This window comes from Schistocerca nitens, chromosome 5, assembly GCF_023898315.1.
Source record: "Schistocerca nitens isolate TAMUIC-IGC-003100 chromosome 5, iqSchNite1.1, whole genome shotgun sequence".
NCBI classification, from domain to species: Eukaryota; Metazoa; Arthropoda; class Insecta; order Orthoptera; family Acrididae; genus Schistocerca; species Schistocerca nitens.
Window position 1 is genome coordinate 514049348 of NC_064618.1, and position 20502 is coordinate 514069849.

The window sequence follows — 20502 nt, forward strand, 5'->3', positions numbered from 1 at the left end:
CATGGATACTGGTACTGAGATGGAGTTGACTTGTGAGCTGATATATTTTCTATCGGGAAGAGATCTGCGGATCTTGCCTCAACATCATGCAGTAAGTTCATAGAAACATGTGCCGTGTGTGGATAAGCAGTTTCCTGTGGCGAAAGGCACCACGATTCTGTCGCATGTGAGGTACTTAACACATGACAACGCAGTATGTCAGCGCCATACTATTGTGCAGTCGGGGTTCCATCCGTGACGTGAAGTCGTACCAACAGCTATGGAAACCTTGACGCCAGGAATAACATCGGTGAGACTCTGATAGTAATACACAATAGGGCCTAAACGCGATTCATCGCGAACACATTGCGACGCCATTCACGGCAGTATGTACTTTCTGGTAACGGCACCACTCCAAACACATCAATCTGTGTTGTGTTGTTAATGGTAACCTACACATTGGAGGGTAATTACTCAGTGAGACTGCTGTTAATATCGGACAAATGGGGCGGGATGATAATGAATGTTGCTGGAAGACCATTACTTGTTCTCGGAAGACAGGGGCAGACGTGTAGAGGCTACGATGGGCTTAGTGCACAATACAGCGATCCTGCTTTGTGGTTCTCAGACTTGATCGTCGGGAGCCTTGAGATTGTTCTCGCGTTCCCATACAGTCTGGCATCGGGCTACATACGAATGTCCCCATATCTGGATACTGCCCGATTCGACCAGCCTGCAAACTGGAGACGCACAATGAGGGCCCTTTCAAAGTCTGTCACCTGCCGATGACGTTGTCGCACATGAGTACGCAGCATCTTCGTCTCCTTCACAGTGGTCACTGAACACCTACCGCTGTTCATGTAGCCTATCATGCCTGGTGACAACACTAAACGTGAACAACATCAATTCACTCTGGTGTCTGTTCTACTTGTCCTGGAGAATTGCAGCTCTTATGATTTATCTACCCACTGGTGGTGTCCACGTGAATGATGTTACATTCACATCCAGTCATGGCCTCCTATGTGCTTCACTTTTTTGCCAGGTAGTGTAATTTTCACAGATGTCAGTGTAAATACGAGTACTGCGCCTTTTTACCAGTGCACGCAAACGACGTCTGTCATGTAGAAGTTGTATATTGTTTGGAGATTCAGTATCGTGTCCACAGAGTAACTGTTGCATTGTTTAGTTAAGAGTCCCATTCTCATCTGTGTGCTGACATTGAAACGTATCTACCTTCTCCGGCAGTTGATTGACAAGCGTAACTTAATGACTTAATGTCCTGCAGTTTTCAGGAAAGGCGGCTACTACTGAGAATTCTGTACCGACAGAATTAGAATGAGTGTACAACTGGAAGTTATGCCACCGAAATACATAGCGACAATAACGATCGATATTAGAGAAATGCATAATTGTGCTGACTGATTTTAAGTAGTTAATGACATTGTTAATAACCCTGAATTGAAATTCAGCAAAACTGAAGTAGTTTAATAAGATAATACGGTCACCAGCTCGTCTTTGAGAAAAAGTTATAGAATTGTTTATCTTAAGTGAAAATGTGAATTTACCTAATAGTTACTGAAATTTAAGTACTCTGTGACAACAAAGCACACGAGAGAGATCAGTTGAAAATGAAAAACGCTGGAAAATGCTTGAAAATTAATTTGTATTACACTTAAGTCCTTGCAACATTCTTTCTCGGCCAGTTTCAGTTTAAAAAGAAAAGTAGAATTTGTTGTGTGACAACGTGGAATACTCCCTCTTAACCCACTACAGTTTCATAAAGTTCCGATAGATGTCAACGCTGTGCGCATCCTTCAGAATGGTGTTTGTAACGGAAGTGCGTTCCAAGCAGAGAGCTGCCGTTTAGATTCTTTTGGCGGGAAACAAGAGCATGGCAGGTATTCACAGGCGCTTGCAGAGTGTCTACGGAAACCTGGCAATGAACAAAAGCACAGTGATTTGTGGACGAGGCATATGTCATCATCACAAAGTCATGAAAACCTGTCCGATCTCCCACGTGCCGGCCGGCCGCACGCAGCTGTGATTCCTGCAATGTTGGAACGTGCGGACACTCTCATTCGAAGTGACCCCTAGCTGCACAACTGGCCGTCTGTGTTGGGAGTGTCAACACACAAGTCCACCATTCGGGGTACTCAAGGTGTGCACCCGCTGGGTTCCTCGCTGCCTAACAGGAAACTGAAGAAACGACTTCAGTGTGTTCTTTGCACAAAAATGCAAACGAACTTCTGCTCTCCTTCTCCATGACAACGCAAGGCGTCACACAAGTCTATGCAGCCGAGAGATCTCAAAACTTCAATAGACTCTTCTTCCTCATCCACATTATAGTCCGGATCCTGCAAATCCAGACTTCCATCTGTTTGGCTTAATGAGGGATGCAATTCGTGGGAAGCATTATTTTGATGATTGGGAGGTTATTGATGTGGCTCCGACGTCGACCCGACGAGTAGAGCGGTCCATGCGGGCATACACGCCCTTCCAGGAATGTGGCGTAAGGACGTGGCATTGAACGGATATTGTGTTGATAAATAGCGTTTTGTAGCCAAAAGAGTGGGGAATAATATGGTGTATTGAATAAAACGAACCCACTTTCTGAAAAAAAATTGTTGCGTACTTATTGAGCGTATCTTGTAAAATCAAAAATCGTTTACTGCTTGTGACACATAACGTGACACTGTAATTCTCATTGCTTGCAAGTGATACTGATCATTTCTTTTCAGTGAACTAAATTCATAACCAGAAACACAATAAATGAACACTGAATTCAGTCACAATAAGCAGCAATGGTAAGAAGCAGCTCCACAAGTACAAAGGCTAAGAATCACACAATATACAGATAAATACATAAAATTATGTAACACTTAAAATAAATTATGAACTATTATTCTCATAGAGAAATCTATTTAATCAATAAGTCTCTTTCTCAAAAAAAGTAATGAATGTAGTTATATATGCAAATACTAATACTACCAGTTGAGCTGTAAAGTTTCACTTGCACTGAACTTAGAAAATTTAAAATTTGCTGCCTAGATGCTTCATAAATTTAAAAAAGCGAGTCTTCTCATTTCAGTGACACTCTATTACTTCAATGTTGGGAACAGCATTCTACTATTGGTAGTGAATATCTATGATAATTATTGATACTGACAAAATTTAAACTTAAAAAAGAACTATAATGTTGGGTTGCTGATCTTCACACTTTGGCGGCTCCTTTAGGTTTCGAAATTTCGGAAATGGTTCTGCTATATTTTGATATGGAGTTGCTATAGGAGTAGTATGATGATTTTATGACAACAGTTATGCAGCAGACTCTTCCTTACATTTACCAGCAGAATTAAGTAAAGTTGGTCACAAGTGTTCTTGTTTCATTTATAATCTTGAAACTCTTCCCAAAGAATTATGATACTGCGGCCCAAACTATCTCTCGTTTCCTTCACAATGCCTTGGCCAACATTTCATCGCCACAAAGTTCACACACTAACAAGGAAATGGTCCAGTCCGACATGTAGGAACTTCTCATGAAACTTTTCACTCAGTTATGATAAGTTTTGAATAATGTACATTTTATTAACTATGAAAGAGTTCCTTTGTTTATTCCCTGTAGACGTTACAAAAGAAGCGTGTACTGGATCACGAAATGATAAAAGAAAAATTAATGCATTTAGGCATTTCACGGTAATTACTGCTCTTATTTAGACAGAAGTTGAATAGTCCAAGAAATGGTCGTGGCCGTTGTTCATCATACTGTGCTACATACCAGACATACTTCATCCAATTCGTTGTACGTGATGATGAGATCTAATATTGCACAAATGACATAGTCGCTTATTTATATCGAGCCTTTTCGCTGGTTTATGTCGAGAACAGTATGCATTTCACTCTAATGCTGTAACTGATTATATCCTACCTATTCATGGATGGTATGGTCAGACTATATAAGTTTATTTACTGGGTGTTACTATGTTGTATAAACGTTTTCTGTGGGTTGCATATCACGATGTATGAAAAGTCCTCTAGTGGTTAAATTCTTCCGATCGCTGCACGCGTGCGTAACATCCTGGTGGCCGGGCCAACAGAGGGCGCTGATCATTGATCCGTCATTTCTTCAGCTATTTTGTCGTATAGACATTTTATCTTTCACAGATAATTTATAGGTTGCTACAGGCAGTGTATTACGAATATTTTATTTTTGGCTATAAATTCGCCATAAAAGTGTCAGACCTATTGCCTTTATATTTTCCTTTTAATAATATTGTATAGTTAACTGTATGTGTCTTTTGTTTGATTACAATTAGTTTCTATAATAGTTATCGAAATTAAAAAGTCTGCTACATATATTTTACCTAGTGTGATTTTATCAGATTGTGGTTCTTATGTAAATGAAGAATACATTTATGCCCACAGTAGCGACATCTATGAAGCATATAGGCAGACAGATTTCTGGTAGCTTCTGCACATCAGTAGGTTTTGTACCGTAACGCCAGTTGCAAAATGACTGCGTGGACGATGTGGCCTATTTTACACCATATTTTAGTTGTACCTGACGATTCTTTGCTGAGTGTATTTATATGTTTTGACGATACCATTACGGCTTTATTACTTAAGGGCATGGTTTAGAACAGGTACGGTCTACCTTATTTCATCAGTACATTTGCCAGTTTGTATGAGAGTATATAGTGATATGAAATGCTGTATTGTTTTGAGATATAGACTGCCCACTAGATGTATTGTTTTTATATTGTAGATCTGAAGATGGTCATTACTGACCAAAACCGGTCATCGTAGAAGGAATTTATATTGTGATCAAAGACTGAAATAAAAAAAAGACTTAAGTTTAATTGTCTTGTTACACTGATGATCCAGAAATAACAAAGAGCTATAGCAAATTATATTGTCTGACAGTTTGCTGGAAAATGTTTTACACTGTCGAATAATTCCCTTATTAAGAGACTCCCTTAAGAATAGAGGGGTCGTTATGTTTAGACCAAAAGTCCAACAAAAGCAATGAATTATTATATGCAACTGGTAACAAGACGTTTTAGATGTAGTATTGAAAAGTATGCTCCGCCATTTTTCCAAATTTTTCTACGTCGATTACAAGATTTTTGTAACTGAAGAGTCCTTTTTTAAATTTTTGGCTAAATTTGCTTTGTGATTGTTGAAGACAGACATAAAGCTGCGGAAACTGTAGACCACTGATACTTATCACTGGCGTAGTTGTATAAGAATGTGTCAGAGCATTCATCGACTACACAAGCCACTCTGCCTTTTCATCACTTTAAATGATAAAGCGCGTTTTGCACACAGTTCTTGTATGAAACATGAATTACTGGCTTTATACACAGCATTTTAGAGAACAGAAAGAAGATACGACGTTTACTTGAAGTAAACTTCATGATTTTGGAAGTTCCTTTTCCTAGTTTTCTGAGTCCAAGCATGTTGAGGAAGTCTGGAAATCAGTAATGTTCATTTCACCTACAGTTCATACGGCCTAGAATTGTAGATTTCATTCGGTAACAGTGCATTGACTCTCACGAGCAGTTCTAAGTCTTTCGAATACTTCGTGTAAATCTTTCTTCCATTTACACAATACCCGTTCAGTTTTACAAAACAAAATTTTCAGACAGCTTCTTAACTTTAAAAGTTTTCTCCCTCCTTCGCTTAACCAAAAAATTTTCTTTCTTTCTTTGTCACTGAAAGCTATTACTCTCCACTGTTTCTTCGAGCTGTATTTCTGCTCTTGACTTCAATTAGCACAACAATCATCGTTCGAGTCACAATTAATGGAATCGTCAGAATTACTTCCTGTTTCTTCTAATGCTTCCACAATTTCCAACAAAATGTTGACATCATTCGAATGACTATCTAAGTAATTAACTAATAAATAACTCATAAGTAGGTCTTCAAGGAGAAGTAGGTGACGGAATACCACTTCTTTTTATCTTATCTTTGTGAGGCTGAAAACATTAATTGCATACCACATTACTGTGTAACTCTGTAGCCTACACAAAGGGACATGCTGTTAGCAAGCACATATGCAGGACGTATAATGAAAATTAATTCAGTTTCATATCCATTGTTAACAAGTAGTGATCCTGCAAAGATAACTAATAATTATTATGGATATTAAATAAGTTCCAAATTCAAGTGAATAATAACTGAAAAATATGTCAGTGAAAATATCAATGGAAACTGAAATTCCCTTTGAACCATTCCTCTGGAAGCTTTGCACGTGCCTGTGGCATTACTAACGTCCGGTCTCTCTCACTAACAACCTCAGTGACATGCTACATTCCTTTGGTTAGAAATTTTTGCTATACCTAAAAAAAATCCTGACTTTGCCATGTCTACTAAGTTCTGTACAACATTCTTTTTAAATAAGTTGTAGTAAATTTACATTACAATACTCCAAATAATCAGTATTACCAATGAAACAACAGAAAAGGAATTAATGATCAAAAATTATTATCGAAAACGAAAAAACGAAAAAATGTGAAAATTTAAGGTACCATGTTGTAGTGTTGTAATATGAGTAAACAGAACTTCCATACTGTGCTGACAACACTACCAGTCACTTGCACAAACTGCTTGTGCATAACACGTTTCTTGTAGTGGCCATTTTCGCAGTAGCTGTATATAAATTGCAGTTGTTTCAAAGAAAATGCATTTTGTATGCTGCACATGGAAATTTTTATTTTTATTTATGCATCCAGACTTTTTTCGTCTTTTTTACAAATACATGATTTGTCCTTTTTACACATATGTTATGGTTTCACATCAAGGTTATAGATTTAAAAACAGTTCCTTATCGATTTTTTACGAAATGGGAAGGTACTTACAGGTAACTTCTAATTCACTGCATCCAAACAAACTGCTTTTTCTCATCTGGCAACCAGGTGGACATCTTACAGTTCACTTTCCATTCACTGTTTTCATTACACATCACTGTAACTGCCACCTTTTTAATACGAAGATTCATTTGTTTTTCTAAGTGTTACCAACTGTTTTGTGGATGTGTGTGTGTGTGTGTCTGTATTAGAGAGGGAGGGGGACTTTTTTTTCTTAAGAATAATAGTAATGATAATTATTATTATTATTATTATATTTTCCTGTATATACTTATGAGAGGAATAAGATGTGTAATCATTTGTTGGGATTTCTGTCTATTATATGATCAGTCAGTGTAAACAGTGAGTTGTTAGTCATATTTACTTGGTCATTTAGTAGTTGTTTCTTTTCAGCCTTTGTTTTGTATATATCACAATTTTCCTGTAATGTTAGGAGATGTCTTTCATTATTTATTCTAATTATTTTCATATCATGTTCTCTTGTAGTATGTTTGCGTTTATTTTCTCTCAAATGTTCTGCAAAAGTTGAGTGGCTCATTCCATATTTCCATGCTCTGATATGTTCTTTGTATGGGGTGTCAGATGTTCTGCTGGTTTGTCCTATATACCTTCCATCACATGTGTTGCACTGTAGTTGGTATATTCCTTCTTTTTGGTAGATAGCTATGTTTTTTGTTATTTTTGGAATGTGCCTTTGGATTGAATTGTCTGTTTTGAATGCCATGTTTATCCCTTGTCTTTTGAAAATGTTTGTTATTTTATGTGCGAGTTTGTGCTTGTATGTCATTGTGTACCATCTTGAATCTTGTTTCTCGTTTTCTGTATCCTTTGTGTGATTATTGTTCTGAGACTGTTTGTGCCTGTTTGTCTAGTGTTTTGTTCTACTGTTGTTTGTGGGTGTTTATGTACTGTGTTCACTGACTGTGTTTGTTTTCTTAATTCTTTGTTTAATTTGGTGACTAGTTCCCTATTGTACCCATTGTTTGTTGCTATTTGTGTGATGATGTCTAGTTCTTTCTGGTAATTTTCTGGACTGAGTGGTACTGTGTTGAGTCCACAAAGCATGTATCTGAGTGCTGATTGTTTCTATGAGTGTGGGTGATTAGGAGTCTGATGGAGGATTGTGTCAGTTGTAGGTTTATGGTAGATTTCAAAGCTATGCTGATTGTTTTGTTTTTTAATGGTTATATCTAAAAAGTTTATTTGGTTGTGCTGTTCTTTTTCCATTGTGAGTCTTATCTTTCTGTGTATTGTGTTTATATCTATATGCAACTGGTCAATTTTTGCCTGAGGTTCATCTATTAAACAAAGGATGTCATCACTGTATCTGACCCAATAAAGTATGTTGTAATTCCTTTTGATAACATTTTTGAAAATTAAGTTTTCTACATGGTTTATGAAAATGTTTGCTAGGGCACCTGACACTGCGGACCCCATTGGTAACCCATCTTCCTGTAAATAGTATTCATTATTGAAATGAAAGTAGTTCTGTTCAGTTATCAGTTCCAGCAACTTGTGTATTTCTTTGATGTGTTCATCTGGTAGCTGGCTGTTGTCCTTCAGGTTTTGTTCTATGTCATTTATTGTTTCTGCTATTGGGATGTTAGAGTACATGTTTTCCATGTCAAAAGAGAGTAGAGTAGCTGTATCTGGGATTTTTACATCTTTTAAAAGTTGTATTAATTGTGACATGTTCCTTATAGTTCTGTAATCTTCTATTTTATAAGTTTCTGTTAGTAATTTCAACATGTGTCCTGCAAGTTTATAAGAGGGAGCTTTAATGAAGTTTACAATGGGTCTTACTGGGACATTTGGCTTATAGATTTTTGGTTGGTATCGGAGGGTAGGTGCTGTAGGATTGTTCTGTATTAATTTACCTTTTTCTCTGTTATCCAGCATGTAGTCTATATTTTTTAACATATTCTTTACCTTGATCTGAAATCTGTTTGTTGGGTCTGATTTCAGTTTTTTAATATTATTTTGTGAAATCAACTCCTGTGTTTTGTCAACGCATTGCTGTTTGGGCATAAGAACTACTGCATTTCCTTTGTTTGCTTTAGTAATAATGATGTTTTCATTTTGGAGTTTCTTTCTGAGTTTTCTGAGTGTTTCAGATTCTGTGTTTTTACTGTTTTTGTCAGTCTGCTTTTTGTATCTGTAATAATTTTATGTATTTCTTTCTTTATAAATTATCTTCTTAGTCCATTGTTTATATTGCTGTTTTCACTTTTCTTCTTTCGCTTTACAATGGCTTCTGATTGTATTATGAGGTTTTCTATGTATTGTTCATCTAGTTTTGCATTAACGTTACATTTCACCCCTTTTTCTAAGATCTCTTTTTCTTCATTGTTTAATTGTGTGTCTGCGAGGTTTATCAACTATGGATAAAATTGGTGTGTGTGTTTTGGTTGTTTATTGTTTATGTTTCTTTTTTTGTGTTTGTTGTATCATGAGCTGCGTTATGTTTTTCTTGTGTTTTTCTTCAATTTCTTTCAAGACAGTGTCTGTGTAACTTTCAACTTTTTTGACCATATCAGAAAAAACAGCAGGTTTGTTAATGTTATTTGCAAGTTGTACATGTGTTTTATATAGTTTTTGAGATAAAGTTTTTTTTTCGAGTGTAGAGCTTTGATTTCGTATTTTAGCCAAACTTTCTGAGCTGTTTCTTTCACTTTTTTACCACTAAAAGAACTTTTTTTAATCTTTACATTGATGTAGTTAGGTACAAGGTTATTGGATTGGCAAATATTGTTATTTGTTATTTTGTAGACAAAAAGAAGAAATCTCTCTCCCTCTCTAATACACACACACACACACACACACACACACACACACACACACCACATACATTCACAAAACAGTTGGTAACACTTAGAAAATCAAATGAATCTCTATATTAAAAAGATGGCAGATACAGTGATGTGTAACGAAAACAGTGAATGGAAAGTGAACTGTAAGATGTCCACCTGGTTGCCAGATGAGAAAAAGCAGTTTGCTTAGATGCAGTGAATTAGAAGTTACCTGTAAGTACCTTTCCATTTCGTAAAAAAAAAAAAAAACGTTAAGGAACTGTTTTTAAAGCCATAATCCAGAGGTGAAAACATAACCTATGTGTAAAAAGGACAAATCATGTAATATTTCAGGACACCCACTGAAGGTGCCTCGTAAAAAAGGCGAAATGCGTCTGGGTGCATAAGTGCGTGACTGCGTGTGAGATCGCTCTCTAAGTTTTCATCTATTTTTAGCTTTCAGATATATATTTTAACGGTTTTTGTGATAATATTTACTATATAAGTGACTTATTAGTGGTTTCTTCATTCACCTCTGCCTTTCTTGTGTTGTGACCTGATATTTGTGAGTGTTTCGTATCGAGCAACTTAACCTCTTACCCGTGTTTACGTTCCGTGCTGACCAGTTGCAGCTGTAGCGGCGCATCGAAAGCTAAGTACTTATTAATTGTTTGTGTATAGTAGTTTATTTAGGAACTTTAGTAGTCTTCAACCGGTGTTCTTGGTGTTTTCCGGTGAAATAACTTCAGAAGAAATTTTTGCGAACTGCTTTCAGTTTCGTTACTGGGTCATTAGACGTTTGATTTTCTTTCTGTGTTATTCTCATTTGTTGTTGATTAATACTGTCAATAATAGTAGTTACTTCCCTTGTAGAGCAAGTTTGTGATTATTGTAGTCAGTTTTTAACATCTTCTTATTGTAGTAGCGGAACTTAGATAAAGTTGTTTTCTTGTTTCAATAACTGTAAAATTTTACCATGTGTGAGAAGTGTGGGCTTTGCCGTAGGTTCGTGAGTAGTGGATTGCGGTGTGAGACTTGTTCGAAGTATTTTCACTGGGGGGGGGGGGGGGGGAATGCAGTGGGGAAGCCAATGGGCATTCTGGTGAGATCCTCTCCTGGAACTGCAGGTTATGTAGCAAGAGTATCTTGATAGAGGAGCAGGAGCGTAAGATCTGTGCCCTTCAGGTGCAGTTGAAAAACGCACAGGAGGAGCTAGATAGGATGAGGAAGGAGAAGGGGATTGGGGAATGGGAGCTGGCTGTTGGCAAGAGATCTGCTAGGAGAAGAAGATTTTCAGATAGTTTTACTATTGGTGTTTACAATAGATATGACCAACTGTCAGAGTCTAGTGGAGAGGAATCTCTAGTAGCTGTAGATGTAGGAAGTATGCAGCAGATCTCAGCAGTTACGGTGGCTAGGACAGTTGCAAAGTCTAAGAGAAAGAAGAAGGTTCTGCTGTTAGGTAGTTCTCATGGAAGAGGTGTAGGCCAGCAGTTGCAGGAAGTGTTGGGGAGTGAGTACCAGGTCACCAGCATTGTGAAGCCTAATGCAGGACTGACTCAGGTGACTGTTAACATAGGGGGGTTATGTAAGGATTTTACTAAAGAGGATCAGGTAGTGATTGTGGGTGGGGCTGGTAATAGTATTGATAGGGATGGGGATTATGACATAGGTGGTGACCTGGAAAAGATAGCCACTCAGACTGGCAACACGAATGTGCATTTCGTGGAATTGTTTCAGCGTCACGATCGGCCTCATCTTAATACAGCCGTCAGGCGTAATAACATGAGACTTGGGGGTGCGCTGATGACAGAAGGCATGAGTCACATTTCAGTGGTGTCGGTGGAGTCTGTCAGCAGGACGGGTTTCACTAGACATGGCCTGCACCTCAACGGGTATGGAAAGGGGAGGTTGGCAAAGCTTGTAGGTGACAGCATAGGTGAGCGTGGTGGGATCACTCATGGGAAAATTCCGGTAGTTGTGGGTGTTAGAGCTGTACCTTTTTTAGAGAAGTCAGCTGATAGGTATTCCTGCTTAAGGGAAGTCTCTCTAACAAAGAAGCCACTTTCGAGAAAGCTTAGGTATCCGATTAATGAGGGAATTATTATATTTCATCAAAATATACAAGGTATTAGAGATAAAGTTAGTGAACTGCTTATAGAAATTATTGATATATCTGAACACTTCTTAAATAAGGAGATAATTCAGAGGCTTCCTTTACCAGGATACAGGTTGGCTGGTAGCTTTTCTATGAGCTCTTTGCGGTGTGGAGGAGTAGCCATGTATGTGAAAAATGGTATCCCATTTGAGCCAATTGATGTTTCAAAGTACAGCACTGAAAAGGTGTTTGAATGTTGTGCAGGTGTGGTTAAATTTAGTGGAGCTAAACTTCTTACTGTTGTTATTTATAGATCCCCAGACTTCGATTTCACAACATTTTTGCTAAAGGTAGAGGAGGTTCTTGGTTCACTTTATAGGAAATACAAAAAGTTAGTTATATGTGGTGACTTCAATATTAATTGTATGTGATTGTGCAAGGAAAAGGATGCTGGTAGACCTCCTTAATTCATATAATCTTATGCAAACCGTATTCTTTCCAACGAGAGTGCAAGGGAACAGTAGAACAACCATAGACAATATGTTTGTTCATTCCTCATTACTAGAAGGGCATTCTGTTAGCAAAAAGGTGAATGGCCTTTCAGATCATGATGCACAAATTTTAAGTCTAAAAGATTTTTGTGATGCAACACATGTTAAATATAGTTACCAACATTTTAGGAAAGCTGATCCAGTTGCTGTAGAGACTTTTGTAAACCTTATCAAGGAACAAGAGTGGCAAGATGTTTATAGAGCTGATACAGTAGACGATAAATATAATACTTTCCTCAAGACTTTTCTCGTGCTCTTTGAAAGTTGCTTTCCGTTAGAACGTTCAAAACAGGATACTAGCACAAACAGGCAGCCTGGGTGGCTGACTAAAGGGATAAGAATATCTTGTAGAACAAAGTGGCAATTATATCAAAACGTTAGAAACAATCACAATCTTAATGCAGCAACCCATTACAAACAATATTGTAAGGTGCTTAAAAAAGTTATTAGGAAGGCAAAAAGTATGTGGTATGCAGATAGAATAGCTAAGACTCAGGATAAAATTAAAACCATATGGGCAGTCGTAAAGGAAGTGGCTGGTCTGCACAGACAGGTCGAGGATATAGATTCAGTGCATAGTGGGAATGTCCGTGTTACTGATAAGTCGCATATATGTACAGTATTTAATAATCACTTTCTGAATATAGCAGGCGAACTAAATAGAAATCTAGTCCCTACAGGGAATCATATAGCGCTCATAGAAAAAAGTGTTCCGAAACTGTTACCTGAAATGCTCCTCCATGATACTGACAAGAGGGAGATTGAGTTAATAATTAAATCACTAAAGACCAAGAACTCTCATGGATATGACGGGGTATCTAGCAGAATACTGAAGTATTGTTCCATGTATGTTAGCCCAGTACTAAGCCATATCTGTAACTTTTCCTTTAGGAGTGGTCGGTTTCCTGACCGATTAAAGTACTCGGTAGTGAAGCCACTTTATAAAAAGGGAGACAGGGATAATGTTGACAATTATAGACCTATTTCTATGCCATCGGTGTTTGCTAAAGTTATCGAGAGGGTTGTATATACAAGGTTACTGGAGCATTTAAATTTACATAATTTACTGTCAAATGTACAGTTTGGTTTTAGAAATGGCTTAACAACTGAAAATGCTATAGTCTCTTTTCTCTGTGAGGTTTTGGACGGATTAAATAAAAGGTTCCGAACGTTAGCTGTTTTCTTTGATTTAAGGAAGGCTTTTGACTGTGTTGACCACAAAATATTACTGCAGAAGTTGGACCATTATGGAGTAAGCGGGGTAGCTTACAATTGGTTCGCCTCTTACTTTAAGAACACAAAGCAGAAGGTAATTCTCCGCAATATTGAGAGTGGTGGTGATGTTCAGTCCCAATGGGGCACTGTTAAATGGGGCATTCCCCAAGGGTCGGTGCTGGGGCCACTGCTGTTTCTTATTTATATAAATGATATGCCTTCTAGTATTACAGGTGATTCAAAAATATTTCTGTTTGCTGATGACACCAGCTTGGTAGCGAAGGATCTTGTGTGTAATATTGAAACATTATCAAATAATGTAGTTCGTGAAATAAGTTCGTGGCTTGTGGAAAATAATTTGATGCTAAATCACAGTAAGAATCAGTTTTTACAGTTTCTAACTCACAATTCAACAAGAACTGATATTTGAATCAGACAGAATGGGCATATTATAAGGGAGACGGAACAATTCAAGTTCCTAGGCGTTTGTATAGATAGTAAGCTGTTGTGGAAAGCCCATGTTCAGGATCTTGTTCAGAAACTAAATGCCGCTTTATATACCATTAGAACAGTATCTGAAATAAGTGACATTTCAACACGAAAAGTAGTCTACTTTGCATATTTTCATACGCTTATGTCAAATGGTATTATTTTTTTGGGTAATTCTTCTGATTCAAAAAGGGTATTTTTGGCTCAAAAACGGGATGTTCGAGCTATGTGTGGTGTAAGTTCGAAAACCTCTTGTCGACCCCTATTCAATAGTCTGGGAATTTTGACATTGCCCTCACAGTACATATTTTCTTTAATGTCGTTCGTTGTTAGCAATATTAGCTTATTCCCAAGAGTTAGCAGCTTTAACTCAGTTAATACTAGGCAGAAATCAAATCTGCATGTGGAATGCACTTCCTTGACTCTTGCGCAGAAAGGAGTGCAGTATTATGCTGCATCCATTTTCAATAAACTAACGACTTGTCGCCTGAATATGTTTCTTATATTTCATTTTATCTGTTTCTACAATCCACAAGTGAATATGTTTCTTATATTTCATTTTATCTGTTTCTACAATCGTGTTATAATTTCATTTATTGACTCGTTCCATGACCATGGAGACTTCTCCTTAATGTTGTCCCACGGAACAATAAATAAATAAAAAAATAAATAAAAAAATTTCGATGTGCAGCATGCAAAAGGCATTTTCTTTGAAACAACTGCAATTTGCTTGTGCATAGTCCTCAGGCCACTGTATAGTATTATTCATTGTCTGCCGCCATAGTTCTTTAAAGATCACAACTGTGAGATGTTGGAGAGATTCCCAAGATACGTAGTGAATGAACTTGACAAATTCATTAAACCATCCTCAGAATTATAAAAATTCAGTCTTTTGTTTCTGGATTAGAGCACAGTTATTGAATAAGTTCTCCATCAGTTACTGGGTATGAAACAATAAATGTGCATGAATTAGTTCCTATTATACGGCAGTAAACTACAAATAATATTTTAAAAATCATAACATAATAAAAGTACAATACTTCATATTGGCGTCCTGTCATGGTCGCCAATTTGATACTGCCCTTCCCTTTCCAATAAAAATTAAGTGTTTATTGAGTTTATCTATTGTATTCAAAAACTGTTGTCCTTTGCAAACTCTATATATGATTTACCAGTCTTAAGAACGTATTATTAAATTTGTTAAGGTAAACAAAATAAGGATTTGGAATATGCTGGAGCACCTATGCCGTTAGCACGCATGCTGGTGTGTTGAGACAGTGATTTGTTGCAATAGATGAAATAGTGTTTCCGACCTTGTGAGTCTCGTCCCAATCGGCTCAGTCTCCTTTCTGTTCCTTCCTGTGAATTCATGAAACTGCTGTAGGTTTAGTTGAAATGAGAACTGAGAAGTATTTGATCCAGCCTCACCCTGAATTTCCAGGTGAGCCTTGAATTTATTTTCTCCGTATTATTCAGTTATATTCACAACAGTGTAATGGCATCGTTTTATTCCACACATTTCCACATCCTAGAAGATCAAATGCAAGTTAACGAGAGTATTAAGATGATAAGAACTTCTTTATCACGACTCTGCAAATCAAAAACCTAGTAAGACACACAATGCATACAGGTCGCCTAATATGGTTAACATTGAATCTTCATTGACTTTGGCCATAGTTTGACACTTCATAAGTAAGTAGATAAGGAGAGTTGAATGTCAGTTTTTCAAACTCAAAGAAAATGTGATATTACACAGCAAAATACCTACGAAGGCTGAATTACAGAGACTATATAATGCTGATTGGCAATAGCGAGGGTAGTGTCTCTTAAATATGTTAACATTGAAGGAATATTGAAGAGTTGGGAAGTCTTGTCTGAAAGTATTTGTCTGAAGTGTGGCGCTCTAAGGAAGTAAATAGTCGACGAAAATCAGTACAATATAGACAAGGAGAGATGGAAGTGTGGTTCCATGGTTTATCCAAACAAACAATTGCACGTAGCCTTTGAGCGTATAAAATTTACTTTCACTCTTAAAAATAAAAAATACAATAGCATTCGGTTACAGCAGATAAAGTATAAAACATACAGGTGACGATAAGGATAAAAATACACTTCAAAGATGTCACATGTAAGGACCGCTAGTCTGACGACACACAAGCACAGAAATGTAGCATTGTTACGGAGATATGTTGCTGTAGATAAACAATGAATATTAGTTGAGTGGATCGGATAACAAATGAATAGATAGTGATCGGAATTGGGGAGGAAAGGAATCTGTGACACAACCTGACTAAAAGAGAGAATCGGTTGTAAGGATTCTATTACATAATTTGTTTTACTTCCATCTAAAATATTGATTTGAAATATGAAAATAAACATTGAATATCGAAATGCTGCTGAGTGATGGGAGATGAGCGACTAATCGGAATCAAAATGGTTTAATTTATAATTTTTGAAGAATTTTATTTCGTGTTCACTGCTAAGAACTCGTTTAATTTTTATACATTTTGTGTTCAATAGTTTTATGAGAGGCACCGATATCTGCAGAACTTTTTATTCGAGTCAGATGCTAAAATCTAGGACGGCAGTTACGATTTTTATATTGGTAACTTAAATTTTCCTGAATTTTTACGTTTTACGCCCCTTAGTGCGCTGTTTCACCGGAACAAAATGACAAAACGAACATACGCTTAGCTGGAACAGTTGCCCTCTATATTGGAGGCGAATTTTGAATGACATTTAAACAAATTTACGTCTCGCTTTTAAGGAAGAATCCCACTACACGGTTGTGAGGACACATTGCATGGAATCATCTGTGTGGAAATGAAGGGAAGTTTTCTGGGAGGGGCATAGGGAGGATGGGGATACAGAGGGAGGCTGATATTTGAGTAGTATAAACAGTTGTAAGTGGATGAAAGAGATGTAGAGAAGCTTCCTGGCAGATTCAAAATATGTGCCTGAGCAGGACTTGTACCTGCGATGTTTGCGCCTTTGGAAATGTGGTCTAAGGACTGAGCTATCGAAGCACGACCCACGATCTGCCCTCACAGTTCTACTCCCGCCAATACCTCATCGCATTGTGAGAGTCGAGCTTGAATATCTCAGTCAGCAGAGCAACTGTCCATGAAAGGCGAAAGTCCTAGTCTCGAGTTCAGAGTTAGCACACAGATTTGATCTGCTAGGAAGTTTGAAATCCGCTCACACTCTGCTCCAGAGTGAAAAACTCTTTCTTAAGATGCAGCGGCTTCGAGAACTGCATCTCACTGAGTATGTGCCGTTACTCTCTGAGAGTTATATCTGCTTGGGTGGTGGTCCACTATGGTCAGTGGTGGAACGGCTAGTTGGAGGCTGAGATGCCAATACTCCACGACCTAGGCCAGATAGCAGTGAGGCAGTAAGTGGAAGCCAGTTTCACGTCCTACATATCATCAATGACATAGCGCTCATGAACACACATTTATTATTCAGAACCAAAATAGTTGTGCCGATGTCCAAAGAAGCCAGTGGCAGAGGGATGTAAGCTGTATACAGTTGTCAGAGACGGAGCAGGTCATCACGTGACTTGGTGATGCCGTTCTGGTGTGGAAGAGATGACACCAACAGTAAGGGTCAGACCAGGTGTCATCCCACTGCGGCAGCCGCACTGCTTCGAGGTGCCCAAGTATCCTCGGACGAGGAGTGCGAGATCATCATGTGGACCCAGTGTATAAGGAGCAGCATACCACAGTGACGTCTACTAGGAGCGGGGCAGCCAGGAGTTTTCCTGCCCAAACAATGGCGGATGAGAGGCTGACCGCCAGAGATTTTCAGGGTTGAAGGTTGGCAGTAACTGAAGTAGGCCCGCAAATGACTGCTGTGTAAAGGGTGCTACGTCGACAGTATCCGACTTGGCATGAGCATCAGCACCTCAGCCAGCAGAGGCAGAGTCCATAGAGAGTGACTGGTTCAGCCATGTAGACTCCTAGAGTTGTAGACTCATGAACTCGTAGATTTCTGGACTTGTAGACAGACATAGGTCTTTGCTTGGGTTTGGTGTCCATCATAATGCGATACCTTTGACTATAAAGGAGTAGTATTTATATGGTCCTGTCCTGTGCTTGTTTCGCTACAGCATCAGTTTTTATCATTCATGCCACAACAAGTCTTTGACTCAGATGTGAAGTAACCAGGCGACAGACGTTGCAATGGTTCGAGTTCCTGTGACCTGCAATGTAGTAACTGCCTGGCGTCATACTACAGTTCGTGTTGTAGCAGCAACAGACCCCGATGCAATAACTTTTGGTCGCCTCTGACTATGTGGCTCCTTGCGTTATCCGAGGCCCATGTCTTAATTTTTACTCAGCTGTGCCCAATTATTTATCTGCCGCGCAACGCTGCAACACTGGCATTAAACTCAGAGAGATGACTTGAAGTCTGGGACGCGGTGTGCCCGTGCAGCGTCGCTGGCGTACCTGTCGGCGGGGCTGTTCATGGGCTGGAACGCGCCGATGCTGCCGCGGCTGCAGCAGAACTCGTCGCACATCGTGCTGACGGAGGACGAGGCGTCGTGGCTGGGCGCCGTCGGCTCGCTGGCGTTGGTGCCGACGGTGGTGGCGGCCGCGGTGCTCGTCAACACGGTGGGCCGCCGCTGGCTGCTGCTCGCGTCCGCCGTGCCCTTCCTGGCCGCCGCCATCTGGGAGCGCTTCGCCACCACCTTCGGAGAGCTCATGACCGCCGTCGTCGTGGCCAGTCTGGGCATAGGCCTCGTCATACCGGTGAGTGCCCTGCATAAAGGTTCTTCTATTGCCGTTTGGTGTGTATATCATGGGGCCACCAACTTGCTGCCGGAAAAGTCATAAAGTTTTAATTCACCTCGCAAAATATCAACTTGTGACCATCAAACTTCTTGATGATGTTCGACCGTGTCTACACATTCACCTTACAGTGCTGCACGTTCTTCCCAACCGTGGATGATTAAGAAGAAACCATAGTTGAAGAAGTCTACATGTATTTCTTGATACAATAATTTACCAACAGCCGTATGTATTGTAGAAATTTATTTTATGAACTTCTTATATACTACCAGTTTCGGCGTCACATTGATTCCATCTTCAGACCCCACGCATCATAGTCGTAAAATCGCTGTACACGGAAGGAGCCATATAACTGGATCCGTGAGTCAAGTCGCTATGCGTCAACTCTTCGTGGCCTGATGCATAGCGATTTAATTCACGGATCCAGTTATATGGCTCCTTTAGTGATAGCGATTTTACGAGTATGACATGTGGAGCCTGAAGATGGCATCAATGTAACGCCGAAACTGGTAGTATATAAGAAGTTCATAAAATACATTTCTACAATACATACGGCTGTTGGTAAATTATTGTATCAAGAAATACCCGCCGGCCGTTGTCCCACAGTCCATAATGGATCAACAAAGAAGTCTACATGTGGACTGCTGAGGAGAAGTCCTATCAAGGAAACAAAGAAAATTCACCGGGTACTGCAACGGCGCAGTTACTTGATCTCGTCCTACAGAAAGTGTTCACTCACCTGGTAGTGAATTTCTTCTTCTGCAGTCAGGTCCACACGTCGTCCCTGTTAAAACGAACGATGTTATCCTACTGGAAAAGCTATAGTAGAGCCAGTAGCATTATACGAATCTAACTGGTGCAACAAATGTTTTTCAGTATTAGGTTGATTGAGAGATTAATTGAAAGGTAGTTTGCGACTGAAAACGTTGATATATTTCACTTGTTTGATACAAAACAACGCCAAGTCCATGTTAACCATAGTTATATTTTCATTCACACGCTGTCACACTCATTTGCAGTAGGAAGTTCTCGGTAACTAATCAAACCCGTTGCCAAAAGGATTAATAAACGAACTGACTGTGATATAATGCTCGCTCAGTTATTATGCAATTTGACCACCACGAATGTTCAGATTGCGATCGCGCTTCGTATAACACGGCATGTAGATTTTCGTTATTCAAAGTCGCAGGTTACATATTAAAATCGGAATTCAACGTGTTCGTTTTTTCACATGTTTACGGCCACTTTGCGACACGTCGCTGTCAAGTTTTCACCATTATCCATTAAAGTTTTCGCATTTATTCAGGGCTTCTTATATCAACGTCCACACATGATCACGGCTAAGATCCAAATTCCACTTAGGCTTCACAAAGCAATTCTCTTAGCGCACAAAACACGCGCGAATGTTCTATCCTCTGCTTGGCTTATATACGTCGTAACCGATCCAATATTACTATCCAACCGCGAAATACCACTTCTTTTACATTCGACCAATCATAACTTAATATCTTTTATGAACAGTTTATCAAAAGAACAAGTTTATAAAATTCACAAATATCCAGATAGCTTCAGATACTAAAATTATTGTAAAATGTATCTTGTTTCACCAGTCCAATAAACTGGCTAGTTGCAATTTACAATAACCCTTGAGTATGATTCTCCCTCTGTGTACCCACTTCCCACGCTAGAATGTACTCCACTAACAGATATAACAATATTCAT

General features: G+C 38.8%; 1 protein-coding gene across 1 annotated transcript in view; it reads left to right on the forward strand.

Moving 5' to 3' along the window:
• Positions 1 to 20502, forward strand: part of LOC126259945 (facilitated trehalose transporter Tret1-like) — a 116402-nt gene that overhangs the window by 20735 nt on the left and 75165 nt on the right. Inside the window, exon 2 of the mRNA XM_049957047.1 lies at positions 18425 to 18741. Coding sequence (XP_049813004.1) covers positions 18425 to 18741 — 317 coding nt within the window. The remainder of the gene's footprint in view (positions 1 to 18424; positions 18742 to 20502) is intronic.